Source organism: Micropterus salmoides, unplaced genomic scaffold (assembly GCF_014851395.1).
Source record: "Micropterus salmoides isolate LMB-PRFRI ecotype aquatic unplaced genomic scaffold, ASM1485139v1 Ms_hic_scaffold_22, whole genome shotgun sequence".
Classification (NCBI taxonomy): domain Eukaryota; kingdom Metazoa; phylum Chordata; class Actinopteri; order Centrarchiformes; family Centrarchidae; genus Micropterus; species Micropterus salmoides.
In genome coordinates, this window is record NW_024041373.1 from 20,283,284 (window position 1) to 20,307,130 (window position 23,847).

The 23,847-nt window shown below is 38.8% G+C and overlaps 1 protein-coding gene across 1 annotated transcript in view; it reads right to left on the reverse strand.

The window, feature by feature from the left end:
- Window positions 1-2,373: 2,373 nt before the first annotated feature.
- Window positions 2,374-23,847, reverse strand: part of grid1a (glutamate receptor, ionotropic, delta 1a) — a 260,845-nt gene continuing 239,371 nt past the window's right edge. Inside the window, exons 12-16 of the mRNA XM_038737961.1 lie at window positions 23,199-23,337; window positions 10,419-10,614; window positions 8,499-8,665; window positions 7,033-7,273; window positions 2,374-3,294 (exon numbers count right to left, since the gene is read on the reverse strand). Coding sequence (XP_038593889.1) covers window positions 2,857-3,294; window positions 7,033-7,273; window positions 8,499-8,665; window positions 10,419-10,614; window positions 23,199-23,337 — 1,181 coding nt within the window. The 3' untranslated portion in view covers window positions 2,374-2,856. The remainder of the gene's footprint in view (window positions 3,295-7,032; window positions 7,274-8,498; window positions 8,666-10,418; window positions 10,615-23,198; window positions 23,338-23,847) is intronic.

Here is a 23,847-nt window from a genome sequence, read left to right on the forward strand (position 1 = left end):
TTTCCCTGAGAGCCATAATGTATTTCCTCTTCAGTGTTTTTAATGAGCTGTTCGTATCTCTCTGAGAACAATTATTGCAATTTAGTTGTTCTCTATATGATTGTTGAATGATAATACTGGACAAATGATCCATCAGGGCTCAGTGACTCTGACTTTCCATATGGGAATGCTGCAAGTAGATCAAAACAAAGAGTCACATCATACACACCTGGTAGGAGTGAGTAGGAAAATGGAATTACGTGAAAAAGAGAGTTGAATTCTTGCACATTGTCAGCTCTAAAAAAAACAAAGGTAGCCCAAAATGCAATTTTCACTTCACTATTGTTTAGACATTTTTTCAATAGGCCTGGTTTGCTTGGTTGAGGGAAATTTGACGCTTGAGATTGAAGTGACAGAGCACTTGCCAGAAGTTGTTCAGACATCAGCAGTAAGCTATGTCCACAAGAAGCAGCAGGTTAGGGAATTCAACAGGGGAGTGCACTGCACTTGTTTACAATCTCATTGGCTAGAGGGAATACTGCATGATGAAAATGTATATCACCATATAGTGTCAAATTTATAATTACAACTATTAATTCTTTGCATGAGAACGTGCCATTTTCTCATTGGCTTTATTTTTTGTTAGTCCTGTGATAACTAGTGTTGTAGTACTCGTGACCGGTCTTAAGACCACATATTGATGGTCTTGTCTTGGACTCGACCGCATTTGTACTCGGTCTTGTCTCTGTCTCGGACATTGAGGACCGTAACTTTGGGAATATCAATACACTGCTTTTGCATTGTCTGATTTATTTGTTAACATCCAAACTTTGATTGGATGTAAAATGTATTGCTTCAAATGGAACCAATAACCCTAATAAAAAATGTGTTGTTACCGTTAACGACTGTCACCCCTCCCCGCGATGGTAAGCATGGAAAAGGAGTTTTGAATAAAGATGCTTGTTGACATTGATTTCGCCTCTTAGTGTTTGTGGACGTTTTTATGGGAATGTGGATCTTTCAGATCAATTTGAGAAGTACCTATGATCACGTTTCACATTTTACTGTGTTTCATGTAATGTAGGGAACTGGTCTTGACTCGGTCTTGACTTGGTCTCAGCCGCTAAAAGTGTTGGTCTTGTCTCGGTCTCGATAAACCCTGGTCTTGGTCTTGGTCTTGACTTGGTCTCAGTTTGGGCGGTCTTGACTACAACACTAGTGATAACTAGTGACCAGTGATAACCTCCCAGAGTTGAAAAATCCTGTGAATGTTACAAACTGTACTGCACTTCATGGATTGTAGTCTCACTAGTACCTTACCACACAAACACCATTACACTGAGCAGCTACACATTCTCAACCTAGCTCAATCTGCTTGGCTAATGTTTGCATTCCCAAACGCCATGTCCATATGGGCCCCTAATGCTGGGGCTAGCACTGGTGTATAGTTTGTTCATATAGGCCCCATGTGTGTCTGCTTGGACTGTTGGTGTGGTGTGAAGGTCTGTTATGAGTGGGGCCCAAAGTGAGCAATTATCCTTGATCTCCACATGGACAGGTTTTTTTTTGTCTCCCTATATTCCATGTACGCTGATAGACAAGTTGAGGCACTTAGGGGCAAACGTGGGCTTTAAGTGAGATTATGAGTAGGAATTAATTGGATTAAACATGGGTAAAATGTACAATATTATTGTTTTTTGGGGATTACTATGATTTCCCAGTCCCAGTTGTTTACTGGAATGGGTAAACTTGTAAGGTACAGTTAGATATATGGACAGACAACTGAAAGATCTGATTAATCCTGTATTGGCAAAATGTGTGTTAGGCTCACAATTTTTATTTTTTTCAGGGTTTCATAAAAAATTCAGTTTAACTTCAATTTTGTACCAATTTACACACAAGTTATTATTTTTTGCTTGCGAACACGCAGTGTCATTTACTGTACATCAAGTCTTCTTGCAATGAGCACAGTTTAGAAAATCCAGCCTTCCAGTAATAGAAATTATAGATAAATGGAGAGAAAATGCAATGAGCTGCTGATAATGCGTCCAATTCTATAAGTTTTTTTATTTTTTATTTTTTTTAAAGGACATGACTATCATGATTATCGTAGAGTGGTTCCATTGTAAATGGTATTTTTCAAATCTAATTTGAATAGCTTTTTTAATATTTAAAATATCAACTTACTTTTTTAATTCAGCACAGAAACCCACTAATAATGAGCCCTAATTTAATGAACTAATTGTAGTGCTGCAAAATGTGATAAAACATTTTAGTCTTTGATTTGCCTGTTATTGTACTCTAAAATATAAATTTATCAGTGATTCCAGAGTCAAAGATACACGTCGACAGCACTAATATGCTAAATATGTTTTCAAGCACACTCTGTTTTTTTGTATTATGCTTTTTATTTTTTTCATATGAAACAAATTGATTCTTCCAATGTCTTTGAAGTGTGAAATATCTTTTATCATGAATTCTTACAGTACATTCAATTAATGTTGATCTGAAAGAAAACATCTGAACTTGGCACTTAGAAAACAACCACAAAGAATTGTCACCTTTATTCATTTAGAACAAAATTTACAAAGCCATTCAAACAGTCCTTTTTTTTTTTTTATACTTTTATGTTTTTTAAACTCAACTGTTGAGAATATTCAAAATACACTTTTAATGTTGCTTCTCTCTCTCTCTTTGTACTTACAAATATGTACATTAAAGTCTCAGTGTCTTGTCATGTGTCATCCCACTGACTCTTCATCACTGGTAATAAAAATCCTTTTTTATGTTTTATTTATCTCTCTTCACATCGTTAGCACTCTGTTTAGCTCTCCGCTAATCTGTTTGAGCTTGAGTGTCTGTGAATATTGGGTGTGCTCAGATGGATGTCCCGTGGCTGGGCTCACTGGCTTCTGGGATGGGTCCTCCTGGCACTGGTTGGTAGGACATTGGCATGGGTGTCTTGACTGGGCTCTGCCGGAAGAGCCCCCCATTGGGTGCCCTGTGTTTGCAGCGGATAGAGGGCATGGTGGCACTGCTGAGGGGCAGGGGCAAGGTCCTGCCAGGGGCCACGCCCAGTGTCCTTCCTGCCCCATGACCCTCCTGGAGGAAGGTGCTCACAGAGAGCCGCGGCGGCCCCCGATGGGCTGGGTAGTCCCGTGCAGACAAGACCTCCAGGGACTGGCTGGGCTGCATGCTGCCAATATCCAGGGCAGAGATCTCGATAGACTGGCCTGGCAGCTGCTTGTGGGCCAAGTCCTCGTCCAGGAGGCTGTTCAAACGCTGGTGGACCTGTTCCAGGTTCACCTCTTTGTCCTAGAGATGGATGGAAAGAAAAGTGGAGCCATAGTGTGTGTGGAATAAAAGGAGAAAGGATAGTGAATAGAGGTTTAAATAGAAGGGAGAGCATGAGTATAATTAAGGATGAGTGTGATAAAGAAAAGTGAAAATGAATAGGCAGTAGAAGAAGTTAAGAGGTTAAAAGAAAGAATGGGATGGGAATAGAGAACGAAGAAAGAGAAAGACTGGTTATAGTGGTGGTTGTACTATCACCATCATGACCAGTTTACATGCAATGCAGTCTATTCACTATTATTTTTCAGTTAGTTCAACGCACATGTTCACATGAGTTTGAAGGATGCTGAAATATGCACATTAACTTATTTCAGCTTCATTCAGGAAACCAAAATATATAAATTAATAATATACTGGATTTTTTCAAGCAGCCAACATCGAGAGACATTCCCTTTTTAAAACACTAAATCTTAAATATGGAGTCATTAAAAGGTAATGTCTCTACTTCTGAAATGAACTTAAATGAAGATGTCTCTTCATGCAGAAGTGTTTAAATTTTCACCACAATTAGGTGGCCACACATCTGCACTGGCTGACTCTTGCATGAAGAGCATCAGCTGTTAACAAGACAGGCTCCAATGGATGCACAAATCCAATGAATCAGACTTTATGAGGCAATAAAATTTGAATGAAGATAAAGTAGTTGATGTCACTTAATTGACATAATCTAAATTACATTGAACAATAGTTAAAATATTCCTATTTTCCAGAAACACACATCAATGAGGCAACACAAATATTATGGGAAAGGAGAGGGAGAAGCCAAATAAAGAGCAACTGATTGTTTTAGCAGTCACGTTTTGGCTGCACCCTGCCCTCCACACAACAGTATTTTATTATATCATGCGCCCATTTAAGTCGAGCCACATTGAGGACAAACAAAACAAAAAAGCCAAATAACAGAAGAGACCATGGGGTGAGAAGACAGATGAAGCAACTACAATCTACCCCTGCCCAGCCCCATGCCCCGCCCCTTCGCTCTGACGCAGCCAATGACCATCCAGTACATTATGTCAGGCCTCTCCTGACCTGTGTCAAGAGCCTCGGCCTCCTCCCAGTCTCTCTCTCTGTCTGTCCATATGTCCCGCCTCCTTTCTGGTGAAGCACTCGTTATGTCATTATATGTCAATGGACCAGAAACCCTTTCCAGACTGTAATCCTTAGTCACCTGCTGAAAATCACAGACAACGATGCATAACCAAAAGGGTCCCCTGTGAATCCGGACATTGACATATAATTGCAATTTATTACTAGTTAGGTAACAAAAGGAAGAGTTCAACATTTTGGGAAATACTGGTATTTGCTTTCTTTCTGAGAATTAGATGAGATTATCTATATCACTCTCGTGCCTATGCATTAAGTATAGAGCTGTGAAGTGGGGGGAGCCATTTCAGGAACCCCGGTCCTAGTCTGATCATTTTCTTCAGCAATGGCTTGTAAGGCACGACATGCTCGTGGTTAAATTATCGGTATAAAAGATGAGTAACAATGTGTTAGAAAATATCTAGTTGTTTTTTTTTAAAGCCTATGTACATGAAAACATAAAATGATACGGTATATTTTTATTTACAATGTCCATTTAGGTGTAAAGATCCAATCACTTAAAGTTAATGGGCAGAAGATAAATGCATATTTCTTGTTTGTTTAATCCAAACACAAACTTGAATGTGAAGTCTCATCACCACTATGAGATTTTTAGGCAACCAATAGAGGTGCTCTTGACAGGTGCTGTGTGTCAAGAAATAGTTACATAATGTAACTCCCACAAAGGAACTTCAGACCGATTCTACCCCTGCTTTCAGTCTTTATGCTAACCTAATCTATCTCCTGGCTCTAGCTTCTTATTAAATGGACAGAATGAGATTGAAATCAGTCTTCTCATCTAACTCCCCTCAATAAACCAAATGAGGTGCTTTTTCCCCAAAAGGTTGTCCTGTTCCTTTAAATGACCGATGTGTTCAGGCTTTCATTAGGTGTTCTTTGAAATGGCTGTCATAATTTCCACATACTGTATGTTTGTGCTGTCATAGTGCCAGCAATACCTAGAATAATTTAAAGTGATACTGCACCCAAATCCTTTGAATATTAAACACTCGTTCCCTGCAGGCTTGGAAGGTAGCTGTAAAAAGTGTGTAGTGTGATGCGGCAATGTACAGCTTGAATTTCACCGGTGAGCAATGATGTCATCTTCGGATTGCTTGTTTTTTTACAATCCCAACTGTTAAAACTCACAAAAGCAGCAAATCCTGACATTTTGAAAGTTTCAACCAGAATTTTTCTGTAAAATTTGAATTGAATAGTCTATTTTAGGGTTAGAACATTTTAGATTTTTTATTTGAACTTGTGTTAGCTAGTTGTATTTGCTATGGTACAAAACAAAAGAAAGGCGTCAAATCTTCACATTTGAGAGGCAATGTTGAGTAAACTGCTGTTATATCTATGAAAATGTAATTATTTTCTTTCAACTAATAATCGCTTAATAATAATTTTGGCATACCTGAGATTATAGATGGACAGCAGTGTATTGGATTAAGCTGCAGTAGGTTTTGATACTTTTCCTTTTATAACCAAGAAAACTTTTACAGTCACATTTCAAGCCTTGAGAGGCGGTTTGATGCTCAAACAATAGATTTGGGGTGGAAAATAGCTTCAAGACATGTCTACAAACAATAATAATGGAGCACACAACCATAATTATACTCAAACAACACATCTAGCACATCTTATCTTCTATAAATAATGACACAGTGATGTTTGTCTGTTGTGAATCTCACATGACAGCAGTATGTGGTTATTATGAAAGCAGCTGCACACAAAGACTGAAGTAAAAATCAACAGCAGTAACTCAAACTTTCGTATGCACCAAAAACCAGCATTAGTGGAGTTTGAGTTACTGTGTGAATTTTCAGGACAGGACTGGGTCTTAAATGGGTGTCCTCAGGGTCTCATTGGATTGTTGGACTGTCAAGTCAAATGGGCAGGTCAAGGCTCAGATTCTTTACTATGTGCTTTTGCTCACACTTTAGTTTAGGGATCCATGTCAAGCCTTAGTTGTCTGGACGCCTCATTCAGAGGGGCTGCCCAGTCGACAGCAGCAAGATGAAGTCAGAGCTCTAAAGCATTAAGACTTGAATGGATTAGCTAAAGAGAGCTATTGTACAACTGAAGCACTTATTGACTCAGAAGTACAATTTCAGTATGTGGTTCTGAATTTGCAAATCAACGCTATATTTTACTTTTATCATTCCAGCTGCAGTTCTCTCACATGAACACTAGTGATTTTGAGTTTATTCAGGCCAAAATGTAGGCAATTTATGTTTGTATGTGTCCATATGAGAGAGAATCACAGTGAGTCTCTTTGAGAGAGAAGCCTCAAAAGTCCCTAACAAAGCACCCCAACCTCTCTCCCAACATGAGAAGGAATGAGTAGACTGATCACATGATGTCTTGACATCAGGGGCACACCTATTATAACTGGGTGTACTGTAGCTCTACTAAATCGGGGCTGGCGTCAGCGCCTGCTGGATCCATAAAGTAGAGTGTGGCAGTGGCATCTCTGGGCAGGACCGGGGGGCCCGGGGGTCTGGGTCTCGACCGGGGCCTTGGTGGGGCAGGGGGACCCGTTGTGGCCACCGTGGCCCGGTTCTGGCTTAGCAGGCTAGGGACTGGGCCCTGCCCCGACGAGTTGTCATTGGTCACCTCTTTGGGCTGCTCTCTTCGGCAGTGGTTGCTGTTCCACCAGGTCTCCAGTGCAGCCACCAGGAGGGCCAACAGCAGCCCTGCAGCCAGGATGCAGAAAACGCCGGCAAAGCTGTGGAGGCGCAGCGCCCGTCCCTCCGGCTGGGCGTCTGCGTGGCTCTGCAGGTCACAGCGGCCTTTCTTCGGCCACCATTTCTGCTTCAGGATGTCGAGGTCACCTTTTTCCTGAAGCTCCAATATCCTGTGGAGAAGATAGACCACGTAGGTGCACAGTTTGATGTAATAACACCACAGAACACTGGACAAATCCTTCCATAGCATTGATTCAGGCAATGTTAAAGGCTGGCTAATCAAATTACAAAGACAGCAAAGTAGAGAATAATTAATGTAAAATTAATATACTGTTTTGATAATTACATAATACTTTGTAGCTCATAAAATAAAACTAATTAAAAAACACAGTTAATGTACTGCATTAGCACTGATTGTTAGCTCATTAAAGACTCATAGTGGATAAAATGCTACTAAAGCTTCAGTTTGAACAGCAACAGATATGATAGAGACACATTGTTGAATTCCTAAATACTAACAAGACCAGTTCTGTGTAAACAAGGCAAAGAAAAACAACGCAACTTCAAGATTAATTGGTTTCATGTAAAATGATATAAGCGTGGAAACAACGATGATCAAATACTATTATCATCTCATTAGTTAGTGTACAGGGAGGAATGGTTGAATGTTGTGGAGGAGAGTGATGACGGCTCAGTACAAACAGACGTGAGACAGTGAATCATTATTCAACCTCTTCAACAGTGACTGGCACATATGTGTTTGTGCACAAGCCTGAATGTTCACTCAGAGCAAATAGGCACTCAGAAAAATGTACACCCAGCTGCCAAAGCTTTGACATTCATACACATTTATACTTGTGAAGAATCACAACCCTAGATGCCTTCAGATATTCACCATTTCTTTCCCTGCAAGTCATGCATTTAAGATCTTTCACCGAAGCAGTGTTTGTAGCTTACAGGGTGATCAATCCTCCCATTTCGGATGGAGTTTGTCCTGAATATATATTTTACACAGAGGAGAATGTTTGCTGCCCTCATTTGAAATTCACTTCTGTCAATATTGAAAAACTACACTGAAAACATTTGGAGCAGCTTATTCTTCTAGTCTTGACTCGGGGAAAAAAACAGATTAACCAAAAACAAATGGGCAAATAGCATGGCATGAAAATATGAACTAAACTTTATTTTTAATTGTATCTAGACAACAGTCAACATTAACCCCAGTGCCATTGTGGTTGACCTCCAAATAAAGTGGTTTGATAATCTATTTTAACTGCCGGCTCATTTAAAACCTTGTCTGATATTTGTCTTGAATTTAATGCATATTGGTCTAATTTTTTAGAAATGTCTCAATGTTTCTCAATCTCAGTATAAAATATATACCAATATACGTACTTCTGAGAGAAGAGGTCTCTGTAAGGACTGCCGTGTTGCAGGGCCATGCCGTAGCCTCTGGTGCTCATGCTGTTTCCTGCTACAGTCAGTGTGCAGTCGTCGTCTGTCAGAGCAGCGTACTCTACCACCGCCATGTCCCACAGAAAGGCATAAGACTCTCGCTTTGCCTGGATAGTTCAACAAAGGTTCCCGCAACACACACACACACACACAAGACATATACAAAGGATAAATACATGAATGATGTGTTCAGAGTGTCACTACCTGAGAAACCTCCTTTAATAAACAGGGTTTTTTTTACCCCCCCCCCCCCCTTTTATTGGAGATAAAGATTGTACCATACAAATAAAACAAAGACTCTTCACTATTCAGCTGGATACGGTTAAGAAATACAAACCAAACTATCCTCACCCCATGATCCTGAAGAAATCTACCTTAAAGTGAAAATATAATAATAATATAAAAATCCCATTACTACTTACTTTGATAAAAAAAAAAAAATACTCATAATGTCCCACCCAAGCATCCTGTTTTAAGCATCTATTTGTTTAAATACAGAGTGAAGACCTTATCAACATGCCATTTCCCTGTGATTTTTATGTGTCAAGTTAGGGAAGCATTGCAAGCAACAGTCTGGTGGAAAGAAATGTTTTGCTTGAATTTTCATTTGAACCCATGTGCCTGTGTTGGTGGGAGAATAGTACATACAAGAAGACTTTTCATACAGAAAAAAGCAACGTGCAGAACAAACTGTTGTGCTAAATATTTGCCAGAAATTAGCATAAACATTTTTGCCCATTATTTAGAGTAAACATTAAATAACATTCACAACATTAGATTACTTAGCAAAAATGATGAAAATAGCTGCATCCTTATTATATCTGGCTTTGCATTCCTCTGTGTGTAGCATATTTTCAGAGACATGATCATGTGCTTTAGCCTCAAGCGTACACTGTGGAGAATAGTTTTTTTTTTTTATTTCTTTTTGTACGCACTTCCCTGGCTTTCTTCCCTGTGGTGTCCTTACATCCTACATGTTCCAGAGTAAGACTGTGCACTCATCAAATACAGCTGAACAGCCTTTTCACCGCACATCTCATTAGGACTACACAGGGCCCTCAAGTTCACTAACCTTTGAGCAAACATATACTGGAGAAATCACATTGCCATTGTGGGCTATGAGAAGCGCTGTAGTAAATCAGTGACTGAATAAAATGGCTTCTTCTCATCAAATGTTTGGCATTGCATTTAAAACTGAGTTGTTTTCCATTGATGTCTGTATCCGTGTAAACTGGCCTGATGAAACTGAATGCAATTAGCCACTCAAATAATAAAAAATTACATGTATCTAAACCGTGCTGCAATTTGTTAAATTATGGATTATTCTTCTGTTGTTTCTAAGTGTGTGTGTGTGTGTGTGTGTGTGTGTGTGTGTGTTAGTTAAAGGAAGACAGAAGAGAGAATGCATAAAATATTAGTGTATATAGAGTAGCACACTGAGTTTGAGAGAATAATTAAAACCTCTCACAATTAAATAGATTTATCACTTTGCTGACATGCCTCAGTGAATCAGGGACAATAATTATTTAACTAACTTACAGGTTGTCCCTACCTGGCTGTGTGACAGAAAAAGCTACAGTTAATTAGCATCAAGGCTGAGCTTATGTTTTGCAGTTTTCACTCTGAAGTCTATACGGCAGTTGACTGGAGCTGACTGTGCCATTATTACAATTTATTTACAAGCTATTATATTTTCTGGTAGAAAAATCAATCCCTTCATTGCCTGTTTCATGTGAAAGAATAGGTAATTTTTTTTTACTTAATGTGCTTGAATGATAATGATTTAAAACAATGTCATTTTAATGTTTCATAGTCCTTGTGTTAGCTAAATGTTGTAAACCAAAACAAATAAATACTCACCTTCTTGATTCCCTCTGATGGGCTGGAGACAGAGTTCTCAAAGCCATTGTTCTTGTTGACGGTCTTCCAGAGCTCAGCGAATGTGTTGTCCTGCTCCAGAGGATTGGTGCCTTTGGCCTGGAAATACTCGTACACGGCAGAGTCCCTCACTGTCCCGTAAACCAAGTCCGCCTGCTTGGATAGGTCCTGGAATGACCTACAGTCAGGGTCACAAGAGCGAGTTTGTTTACTAGACCGATCGGGAAAAACAGGAAATAATAAAAAATTCTAATTGAAAATGATTTTCTTTGACAAGGCTTATGTCATGTGACAGTTTGTCTTATACCGAGAGCTGTATTATATGACTGTCAGCAATAAATATGACTATTGTGGAAGTTGGAGTATGTGTATCAGAAAGAGTGGGAATTAATCTATAGAGGGTATTAAAGGACTAATTAACCATTTTGCCTTTTTCCATACTTATTAAGCTGAGCTACACTCAGATACATAATTTATTATTATATATTAATATATTATTTTTAATTATTAAAATATAGGCCCAATATACACAGCTCTTTTCAAATATGACCTATTTAAACGTTAACAGCTGTTTTCTTCCACTGATCTGTGTTAAGACAGGTTCGAATCCAGTGTTTTAAGTTTTCTATATTATATTCTATATTTCTATATATCTAAATCGCAGACTCTGCCTTTGATTTAATACTTGTAATGTGGTAATGAATGAATACATTAGTGTGTTACTGTCTCATGCCATTATTTTCTCACAAGCACAGGCTGTTGCACATGTTTACTGCCAACAAAACCGTTACTGCTTACAATATGTCAGCTTGTAAAATCTCAATCATGTCTTAATTCTCTACACATATGATGCAATAAATCACTGACTTCGGAAACACTTCTGGTTCAGTCAGAAAATACGCATGTACAACAAACGCTTGACAATGAAACCATTATATTACCAACTTCAGCTATGAATTACACATTTAGGCCTCATTCTTTTCATACTTGGACAACATGGATAAATTAATTCATTACTGTATATGTATATTTATGTTGTAAAAGCAATAGTAAGTCTTCTTCAAATTCAAGTTTATATGTAAAACATCCAGGTGGGAATGTTTATTTTTCACTAATCTAGATAATTTATTACATGTTATAAGAAATTTATTATTTATACATTTTTGTAAACTAGTGAAACAGTAGTGTCAATTCTGAAAACAAATGTGAAACAATCTACAAACAGAATATGACCCTCAATCATTTTGCACTCATTCAAATTGTGGTTTTCAAGTACAAATCACATAATTCTATTTGTGGATTGAGTGACTTTGTGGATTTGAAATCCATTTGTAGATCATGTTTTGTGTTTACAAATTGTAATGCATATTTGTGACTGATTGAGTCTGTGAGTTTACAATGATAGTGACATCGAATTACCCCAATAATTAGCCCCTAATAGTCTGCATCAACGTCTAATCTACTTTTTATGAACAATACTTTATATTTTGAAAACTAGTCTGTCCTGATTGAAATGCTTATTATGCAGATGTTATGTGGGCAATAAGAAATGAGGCTTCATTGCAGCAGCTGAATTTTATATGTAGCGATTATTGCCAATTTTGTACAGCATCATATTTGCTGAATGCCAATGTCCTCGTAATTAGAGTTTGCTTCCAATGTAATTTAAATGGCAATCTATCCAGAACATTATGTACATTGTGTGGTATTGGGTTGATATGTTTGACATTCTGCTCTGTGTATTTGCTGCATTTCTTAAGAATTTCAATATACTAGAGTAGCGGCAGGATGTTTATAGAACTAAGGTTGTTTCTCATCAATTTCCTAAAAAGTGAGAGGCAAATATCTTATCTCCAGATGATGGTGGACTAATTCAACCATTTAATTAGCAGCATATATGGTGTAGCAGGGGTTGTTGCAAGAGAGAGAGAAACTGATAAGATATTGCATGGTCTGTCAGATGCCAGCTTTACTGCAGAAAGTAAAACATTATGCTTTCATTTTGTTTAACAGCTTACTTTTATGTAACTACACAAGCACCTACACATGTAGAACTATAGATTTGTGATACATCAACACTATAAATATTTGGATCCACCAGCTGGAGTAAATGGAATGAATGAATAAAAGAGGTGAAAGCCCCTGTATTGTAAGAGAAAACATGAAAAACAATAGACAAATGGTGGCACATTTAAAAAAATCAAAGAGCCAGTAAAATTAAACAACTAAGAAGTAATAATATCAGGCAATGACTATTTTAAGTACTGTATATGTACCGAGGAAGTTGTTTGCCTTTTCATTCTCAATTAATATAGTCGTCAAAACAAGCCCTCTGTTCATTGGCTGAACCAAGACTTAAACACACACCACATTTTTGACTCCTCTCTGCCATGCATTGCTACAGAAACACACACTTGTAATGCATGTTATTCTCTTATGTGTGCGTATCACTAATTTCCTTTAAGGTGTTAAATGGCTGGCTACACAGTTGGTCATGGTTAAAGTTCAGCTGAAGAGTTCACTTAATTAGTATTAGTCAGTGCAATATCCTGGAGGGCAAACAAAAAAAATTATTAAACTAATTGACTTTCTCTCTCATTTGCTCCTGCTCACACTCTCAAGAGAGGAATCTGAAATAGTTTTGTGTCGCAGTGTGGTACAAAATAAAGAACACTGTTTCACCTCTGTGTCTCAAGGTGTAGGCGTTTTGTAAAATCTTATTTACAGAGAGAGCAAACGAAAAGGGGAAAAAGGCATGTAGTGATTAAAGAGATTTTCAAACATGCAATGTTGGCTTAAGTAACCATACTCTTTTCAGAGTATGCTGTTCATTGTTCCCATTACACCAAATTAACATATCATGCATGCATGCAGAGGCACATTCAGAGGCACACTAGAGTAATCACACATGCGCACACACTCAGTGGGAAGCATGCTCACATACATACTATAAAAGGAGGGTATATATAGTCTCGTTTGGCACTGGTGAAAAGCCCATACTGCTTTTTTGCAGTGTACCAGTATCTGTAACTGACTTTTGGAAGAAAGAAAGCTGATTTATCCAAGGATAAAAAGAACAACCTGACTTTTGATGTTATTAAAATGAAGAGAGCTGGACTGCACCTCATTCTGGTTTTTGAAATTCAAGTCATATCTGTCAGAATCTTTCCAAGGTTTGTACATTGGATTTATGTCTGAGGACAGACTGCATATGCTTTTATGACAAACATTTCCAAAGCAGGGAAAACATTTCAGATTTGCCAATTTGCAAATATCTAGCTCTTTCTGTGATGCACTTTATATTATTAGTAGATCTTTGTTCACTGGGTCTAATTAAAAAGTATTTTACCATGTGCAAAAAATGAGACATGACATTTAAAGACAATCTTGCCACATTAGACTATAGAGGGATAAAATGTTGACATCTAGAGCTGAGCAGTGAAGGAACTCTACACACTCGTGCATCTGGGGCCCTATTATAGAAACTTCCTAACCGGCAGATCCTGTCCTAACCGTTTTATAACCATGGTAATAAGGGATAGGAACTGATTTAGGAAAAAGGCCATTATGATTAACAGTTCATAAGTCAATAATACTTTCCTAACTTTAGAAAAGAAAAGTGTAGAAGCATCCTAACTTTGAGTTATTAGGATTTCTTAACCTGAGATAAGATAGGATGAAGTAAGATAAGATAGGATTTCTAAAGTTAGTTAGGATTTACTTCTGCAATACCAAATTGAGAAAAATCCTATCTTAGACTCTTCCTATCTTAACTTAAGATAGGAAGAGTCTGTAATACGGCCCCTGGAGAGGAAGATTAAAAAAATGCCTTTTGTAATACACCAATCCAAATACTATGTTGTTTTTTTGCGCCCACACTTTAACTTCGTTTCAGACAGCACAGCCTTTCTACCTTGACCACAATGGCTCCAAGGCAAGTATGTTTTGGGGGCATTTCAGCAAAGGAATACCTTTTCCTTTTTGAAGCCAATCTACAGTCTAATGCATTTACATGGAGTTGAGCAACTGGCTTACAGTCGGCTTTCTCCAGTAAGTCATGTAAACGAGAAACCTGGTTTCTGTAATCGGGGTAGGAGATTAGGAAAACCTGATTTCCCCAGGTAGATTTCTCCTGGAGCTGATTTCTCTGCCATGTATACCACAAACCAGTTTTCTAATCTGCTTACACGTACGCATGTGCATGAGAAAACACTGCAGACATAGAAAGTTGAGCAGCTTGATGAAAGGACAGATGATCATACAGCGTCCACGCATATCAAATAATTCCATCCAAAGTCAGACTAAAACTGAAACTAACACAAAGTAGCCTAAAAGTCTAAATACAGAAACTTTGGTGCTGTGAGGAAAAGCTCAGGTCTGTCTGTCAGTCTGCTCGTACAACACAAGCATCTTCTATCACTACTACAGTTAAAATAAGAAAACTGTGCTTTTAAAATCAGGCCTGGGGGATAAGGGAGAAATCTGATTACTGATGTGGTGAATCTATACATGAATTTACAGTAACCAGGTCATTACAGTGCATCTAAATGCATTCTCAGATTACTTGCATCTATCCTCCAGTGGGACTACAATAGCGCAAAAGCAGCTGCCACCCTCAAAGGAGGTGAATTCTAGTTCTAACAGAAAAAAAGAAGGAAGCACAAAGCACAAATCGGGTCTAGATCTCAAGCGCCACATCACACTCATGCAATAGTGAAACGACTCTCGAAACCAGTTCATTCTTTGTCATTTCAAAGCGTCGAGCAGCCGACTTTCTTTGCAGTTCCCTTTTGATATGTGTGGGTATTCCTGATCTATTTTTGTACATAGTTAACACGTAAGTCATTTATAATTTTAAACTGAACCTGATGGTGAAGTAAGCTTGTTAAAAGTCATATTTTAACATACATTACTAAAGCAAATTGTCTGTCTTAGTTATAAAAAGTAGTGTAGATAAATATATTTATTCAGTGCCTTTTTATTGGACATCAACATCGCATTTACAAGTGTATTTTCAAAAAATAGATGTAAATAAGCGGTTGCAGTTATACCTGTCAGATGCAGCAGAGCCGGTGCCGACAGCTACATAAATTAAAATGAGAGTGTATCTCTTACAATACAGGGGCTTTGTTGTATTGTGTATCTGTTGCATGCAAGTAAAAAATGCATCTGAAACGATTGAGGTCTATTTTGTGTTCATAGAACTGGGGTTCTAAACACCGAGTTTACGATCCAGAGTTGCCCATCCTTGTGCTTCATGTGGTAAATGACAAGTGATTTCATAGTAGACTAGAATGGGCATTTCCTCAAGAAAATGCGTGTGAGAGCTGCCAGCTATTTTTTTATTACCGCTGTCAATCTAATGTACGGCTCCATCAGCTAAGAGACTGATGTGCTGCACACTTGTTCAGCAAACATATGTGTTAAGTTTGGCCCCCTTTTCGTTAACATGCTGTGAGCAGGGTTTTGTCCATCAATCTCTCGATCTGGAGCAAGAGCAAGACCTCCACCACCGGACTACTCAGATACACTGTGAAGGAAAGACTTTTAAGTTTCTTTGTCAATCATGTCTTATTCTGACGAAAAATGGCTCCTAAGCACCAATAGAAGGCATGTTTTGCTTATAAATATATTTTCTGTGATGGCTATTCTGCTGTTGAAGAATAAAATAAATGAACAGCCAAAGATTTGTGCTGTGAAAGACTTAATATCATGTTAATGATTGCATTTAAAAAGACTAACAACATAGAATTTTGAAAGTAACCACTGAAAGTCAGTAAGGACTCCACATTTTGTTTGCATCAACTTCAAACAGCTCCGTAAATTTGCTAGCTTTAATATTAATATATCGTGACTCAAATCAATGTCAGGCACAAGAAGTAGGACTGAGGACTGTTCTTTATCCATCAATCAATGCAGCTGTTCTTATCAAATGAAACAGGCACTTCACTCCTGGTTTCAATAGTAAACCACCACAAGAATGACAATTACCAACAAAAACACTATATTCTAAGCAGACACGTTTAACAAAACATAAATCCCAAAGTAACTTTTGTGTTTCAAACAAATAGGAGACTTATTAGCAAATTTTAACAAAACTCTCTTCACCGCCATGCATTATGGGAATTCTGAGGCACAGGGTGATATAGAGCAGCCTAAGTCCATCCCTCCATATTTAGTTTGTCACCATTAAGTTCAAATCAGTTAACACTGGTGCCAGCTGCAAGATTTGAACCCACGAATGGAATAGGAGGTGCTGCTCAGGATACTGATCACTAACTAACTGCACCACCAACCAGCCTAGTTGTAATGATACAATTTGATGTGTTGTTGATACAAAAAGTGTATTTGCTTAATAAAAAAAGCTTTTTAGTTAGTGCTTGAGTAGCTGAGCATAAAAATATACCTCTTGTGTCCAAAATCCAAACAGGGAGGAAGATACAGCAAGTTAAAGAATTAAAGAATTGGTGACAGGGGGAGACCTCAGCCTGCAGCTACAACAGGGAGTGAATGGGAGACGACTGAGACTTTCCAATCAATTAAGGATCAGAGATAAAAAACTAAACTACCACTGAGCAGGATTTTGACATTTTGAGGGAGAAAAGACATGTGGCTATTTCTGGTCTGCAAAATCCTCCTGTCTCCACTCTAACTGATCACATGACACACTGGTAAAGTCTGCTAAAAGTTGTAAAACCCTTCACTTTGGAAGGGCATAGCTCCTAAACTAAACATTTTTTAGCAAACACCAAAGACAACTTTGAAAGATCAAAATCTTTTCTGCAACTTACAGCTGAAATTGAGTCTCTAGCTGCACATATGCTGGAGCACTAAGCTCTTAAATTTGGAAGAGTGGAGTCCCTGCTCCCATAGGAACCCATTAATTTTAAAATGCATAAAAATATTAATACACTGCTCAAAAAAATAAAGGGAACACTTAAACAACACAATGTAACTCCAAGTCAATCACACTCCTGTGAAATCAAAATGTCCACACTGATTGACAATCAATTTCACATGCTGTTGTGCAAATGGAATAGACAACAGGTGGAAATTATAGGCAATTAGCAAGACACCCCCAATAAAGGAGTGGTTCTGCAGGTGGTGACCACAGACCACTTCTCAGTTCCTATGCTTCCTGGCTGATGTTCTGGTCACTTTTGAAAGCTGGCGGTGCTTTCACTCTAGTGGTAGCATGAGACGGAGTCTACAACCCACACAAGTGGCTCAGGTAGTGCAGCTCATCCAGGATGGCACATCAATGCGAGCTGTGGCAAGAAGGTTTGCTGTGTCTGTCAGCGTAGTGTCCAGAGCATGGAGGCGCTACCAGGAGACAGGCCAGTACATCAGGAGACGTGGAGGAGGGCCGTAGGAGGGCAACAACCCAGCAGCAGGACCGCTACCTCTGCCTTTGTGCAAGGAGGAGCAGGAGCACTGCCAGAGCCCTGCAAAATGACCTCCAGCATGCCACAAATGTGCATGTGTCTGCTCAAACGGTCAGAAACAGACTCCATGAGGGTGGTATGAGGGCCCGACGTCCACAGGTGGGGGTTGTGCTTACAGCCCAACACCGTGCAGGACGTTTGGCATTTGCCAGAGAACACCAAGATTGGCAAATTCGCCACTGGCGCCCTGTGCTCTTCACAGATGAAAGCAGGTTCACACTGAGCACATGTGACAGACGTGACAGAGCCGTGGAGAACGTTCTGCTGCCTGCAACATCCTCCAGCATGACCGGTTTGGCGGTGGGTCAGTAATGGTGTGGGGTGGCATTTCTTTGGGGGGCCGCACAGCCCTCCATGTGCTCGCCAGAGGTAGCCTGACTGCCATTGGGTACCGAGATGAGATCCTCAGACCCCTTGTGAGACCATATCCTGGTGCGGTTGGCCCTGGGTTCCTCCTAATGCAAGACAATGCTAGACCTCATGTGGCTGGAGTGTGTCAGCAGTTCCTGCAAGAGGAAGGCATTGATGCTATGGACTGGCCCACCCGTTCCCCAGACCTGAATCCAATTGAGCACATGTGGGACATCATGTCTTTGCTCCATCCACGAACGCCACGTTGCACCACAGACTGTCCAGGAGTTGGCGGATGCTTTAGTCCAGGTCTGGGCACCTCATCAGGAGCATGCCCAGGCGTTGTAGGGAGGTCATGCAGGCACATGGAGGCCACACACACTACTGAGCCTCATTTTGACTTATTTTAAGGACATTACATCAAAGTTGGATCGGCCTGTAGTGTGGTTTTCCACTTTGATTTTGAGTTAGACTCCAAATCCAGACCTCCATGGGTTGATAAATTTGATTTCCATTGATAATTTTTGTGTGATTTTGTTGTCAGCACATTCAACTATGTAAAGAAAGGAGTCTTTAATGAGATTATTTTCATTCATTCCGATCTAGGATGTGTTATTTTAGTGTTCCCTTTATTTTTTTGAGCAGTGTATAAAATCAACCATTACAGATATCAGCAACACAGGTAATAGCACCCAAACGGTACAGGACTAGTTAGATGCCAAAAAACGGCGGAATAAATAAGAATAATAATAAAGAGCGAAGAGAACAAAAGTGTGAGAGCTGTAGCAGCTCTCACACTAAAAATAATAATAATACCAAAAAAAAAGGTCCAGAGTGTTAACCAATAATAATTGGTGTGCCAGACAGATACCCACTTTGATTGTGGGGAATGGTAGGACCCACCGTCTCTTTAAGGATCTTCTAACATCAAGTGGGCAGGTAGAGAACCAGAAGAGTAGCTGTTTTTCAAATAGGTCAAAGAACTATCATTCTGCAGGCTCGATTTTTTTCTGTCTCTGTAATGAAAAGAAGCACTCACTTCTCCACACTCAGCTGGTCAGATGTGACCCATGACATACAAATTTAGTAGTTTTTTTTTTTTTTAGGGGAAAAAATGATCTGATTCTTCCAGAATATTAATCAACCTGTCCTTAATATGTACAATTCTTTTGGATTATGTCTTAATTTAGCTATTAGGGAGCAGATTTTCTAAGCCTACTAGCAATTTACATCCAGGGTCACAACAGATTGTGCACAAATGTGTTCACAGCAACTTTTACATTTAGCAGAGTATTTACTCACACAGATTATGTAATTGGGAAGTGGAGCAGCAGAGTTAATTTGAAAGCAGGGCTGCTAAGTAAGACCTGATGCTGGGCAATTTAAGAAGTGTCTTATGCATGTCAGGAAAGCATTGGAGTACAAAAGAAAGGCCATTATCTTTCCTAACTTAGCTTGAAATACTGGATAAAACCCCCCCAACAATTTACATACTTTGGAATTGCAATGATTTGCTGCTCTTCCCACAATAAGGAAGGTTATAGGCAATTAAATTAAATACATTTTGTATTGAATGGGGCTATAGTCCTGTACGGTTCTCCTCTTACAAACAAAAAGCGTGTTTTTAGTGTATTTAAATAAGTAGCTTAAAAATGCATCACCTCTACAACACTAAATCTCTCATGAACAGACTGTACATTTCAGGTTTTATTGCTTAAAATCTGTTCAGATTAGCCAAGAGGTGAATCCCACACAGGCTACAAGTTTTATAAAATATTTACCACTGAGAACAGCATATAGGGACAAGTACAGCTTTGTACATGTACAGCCATTTTAAATTTTGGTCACAGTGGACTTTCTCGTACCCTCCAACTCCTAAATGCAATAATTTGCAGTTAGGTTGATTCTGTTCCCTGAACTGTACCAAATGTACTACGAGAAAGATTAATGCCCCTTAATTGCCAATCCAAACATAAACACACACGCACACACACCTGTGTAGGTCTCGTCATAGGTCAGCTGGGTGCCGCTTAGCATTCACTCCATCTCCTCACATGTACACATGTGGCTATTTGTTCAATAGAAGACAGACCCAGTGCAATCAAATGACTCTCTACCTGTCTGTTCTTTGGGGAGAGGCAGCACACCAAATTGGATTCACTAACAAATAGCATTTGGACTGAGAACAGGCTAGTTGTTAGTCATCGGGTCAAAAATTACAGGCAGGCAGACAGAACCAAACACTCTGTACCAATTGTAGCTGATGAGATATGCTCACAGATGAACCTTCAGCCTGAGCTACAGCACTTGCCCCCGCTGTTAAAATATATAAAAAAGAAGAAGAGATATGCACATTCATTCAAGGCTGAGGCTTTTAAGGGGCACTCAACCGATTTGATACATCAAAGTCTGTTTACGGGTACTGTTATTAATATTATGTCAATATCGTATGTGCATTTTCTTTTTACCACATTTCTTTCTTTTTAAATCTTTTACTTACTTATATTTATCATTGTAATTATTATTAATGCATTTTATTATTATTTTTACTCTATCTAGTTCACTCACATACCTAAAACTTATGCATAAATGAATACATAATACACAAAAAAATCAAATGTTTAAAAATAGTTTTTTTCCGACTAACCAAAACAACAACAAAACAATTGGTATCAAATTCAAATAACCTCTGTTTGTTATGTCTTACTATTTTGTGTTACTGTCTGTATATTCGGTTTTACCTACCACCTATAACAGTACAAAAGGTGAGAAATTAGACAAACTCCCATCCCAGTAATAAATGAAAAAACAGCTTTTTACAGGTATTGGGGAGCTTTCCTTGTTTAACGTTTGCACGAAATCTGATGAATCGCCTCAAGTGATGTCACATGAGTTAGTGTCAGTTAAGGACAAAGACCAGTGAGCCTACCAGACCTCTTTAGGCTGATCCTCATCTCTGCTTCATTAGCTGCTAATAGCATAAACCCGAATCTCAAACTGAACTGTTGGTGGGCGGTTTGCATTGTGGGTAACGTAGACACCAGGTTTTGACAAGAAAATGCTTTGTCAAAGCAATTTTATGTAATTTGATCTTTTTTTTAACAGTACACCATGTTATATAATGCTTATATAATGCTCCTTTGCAATGCTAAATCAGTGTACTCAAAGTGTTACTGTTTGAAAATTTGAAAACATATATATATACACATACATACATACATACACACACACACACACACACACACACAGTCAAGCCCGAAATTATTCATACCCCTGGCAAATTCTGACTTAAAGTTACTGTTATTCAACCAGCAAGTTGTATCTTGATTAGAAATGACACAGGCGTCTCCCAGAAGACAAGACGATGTACAAGAGGCATCAATGTGGAAAAAATTATTACTCATCTTTTATTTACATTTGAACAAAAAGTGGCATGTACGCTCTACACTGAGAGCAGTTCAATGCATATGAGAGTGAAGTGTGTGAATGTGAAAAATGATTTGGTTGCACCAATGATTGACTCGGTTCCGACACCTGGCAAAATTTGCTAAGCTGCGACAGTAACAAATCCATCTCATTTCAATCAATCTCTTTCTCAAAGCTCAAAGCTTCAAAAAGCTCACATAATGCTGATTAAGCCTATCACCGCCAGGTAAATCTCCCTGTGTTTCGCAGTATACTGGAGTTTTCTAATCTCTTGTCTGTGGCAACACTCTGGCACTAGTGCAGCGGTAATGATGAGTTTGCAATGATTGGTTTGCCAGAGCTGGGGGGGGGGTCAGCCCAGAGCCATGTAGAGAGCTCCTTGATCCCCCATTGCTGAAAAAAAAAAAAGGTCCAGAGTGTTAATTATTGAGAACAGTTTATACTTTATTATGTTTATGTTAATATGCTATCACAAGATTAAAGTGTATGCAGTCATTCCTATAAAGCCACTTGAATTTAAATTGAACAGAGGTTACACAACTCTCTCTGTATATGGCTCTGGAGCAACCGTAGCGACAGTGTATGGCTGAGCATATGGCGGAAAAACCTAAGAAGTATCCAAGAAAAGTTTCTGATGCGCCAGATAAAGAAACTCTGTGTTCAAAGGAAGGACTATAGTAGAGAAACCCCCCCCACAAAAACAAACACGGATGTGCTGAGAGATGGGAATGAGGGCAGACAAGGATGTTGCGATACTGCTCTTGGACAGGTTGGTATTTGTAAAATATTTGGAGTAGGCTATGTAGCTATTACATTTAATATAAATAATAGATTATTGTCTTGGGGCTGTGGAGATGTCTCTGAACACGATATTTCTGAACACTAGCATGGGGCGAGCTCACCTGTAGGCAGTGTTTGTATAATCACGCTCACTGCCAGAAGGAGAGACAGAAGTTCCGCACTGTGGGTTTAATAGCTTTGAACCAGGACTTTCAGTATTTAGAAGCTCATGAAAATAATGTGTATCAAATTGTTACTTCAAATCTTAAACAGTATGAATTAACATAAAGAAATAAATCAATTTCTGTGCTTTTGACATTTTAGATTCTAAATCAATTAAATGTATTAATGGGCAGCTCCTGCAGGACAGTCAGAATAGCAGGGGGAGGTATCAAGATAACCACAGGTCTCTAGGAATTGTTGAGTGATAATTGCTTGGGTTTTATTTCAGGACTTTTTATGGTTCTTTTTTACGGTAATTATCTTTTTGTGTAATTCAGTTGCTTGGTTGTTTTTATTGTAGCTAGGATAATTTATTGCTATGTGTGCCTATTCAGAGTGTTTTTATTGTAACATCAGTCTGATGCAGCGGTTGTCTAACTCTAAGACAAGTTTCTCTTGCGGCAGACAATAAAGCTACCTTGACCTTGAAAATACCACCAGAATAGTCGAATCCCCCTGTTGTGTTGAGGTTCTATGAGAAGATAATCAAGTTCATTTTAACAGGTTGAAAATGTTCAATGAAAGTATTGTGCCTTACCGGACGGCATTGTCCATGCGTGACACGGTAAGGTAGGCAGCCAGATTTGCTGTGTAGGATGAACACACAATGAGGGTGAAGAGCCACCAGCTGCCCATGACAATACGCAGAGCCACAGATCCCAGGATGGAGTCACTGCCTGTGGGAGTGCAGGTATAAACACATAGGTATAAAAACTGCGCACAGCAGCAGACATCATCATTCTCTTTACTATGTACTGTACAGCATCACATTGCTTACCACAGTGGATCTAATGTAGCTATCTCCTACATACTACATACATACAAAAAATGCCATACATTATCAGGATCTTGTGACCCGATTTTATTGTTTCAATTTGTTTTTATATTATAAGAGATTCATGAAAATAATGGCTTTTTATCTTCTTGTTCAGTTGTTCTTAAAATGTGAAATGGACTAGTAAACATATTGGTGAGGTAACTAGTGATTATTACCCACCATTTTGTTAAAGCTGCTGCTTGTAATTTTTCTCACTCTTGAGATAAAACACATATTTGCATGCAAGAGTTTTTGTAATTACTGGAAGTTTCAGTCAATTATTTTTTCCGAGTGCTTAGTGTATGTAAACCATCTACCCTGAAATGTTACTTGCACAATTCTTCAATTCTATTATACATCCCAATCCATT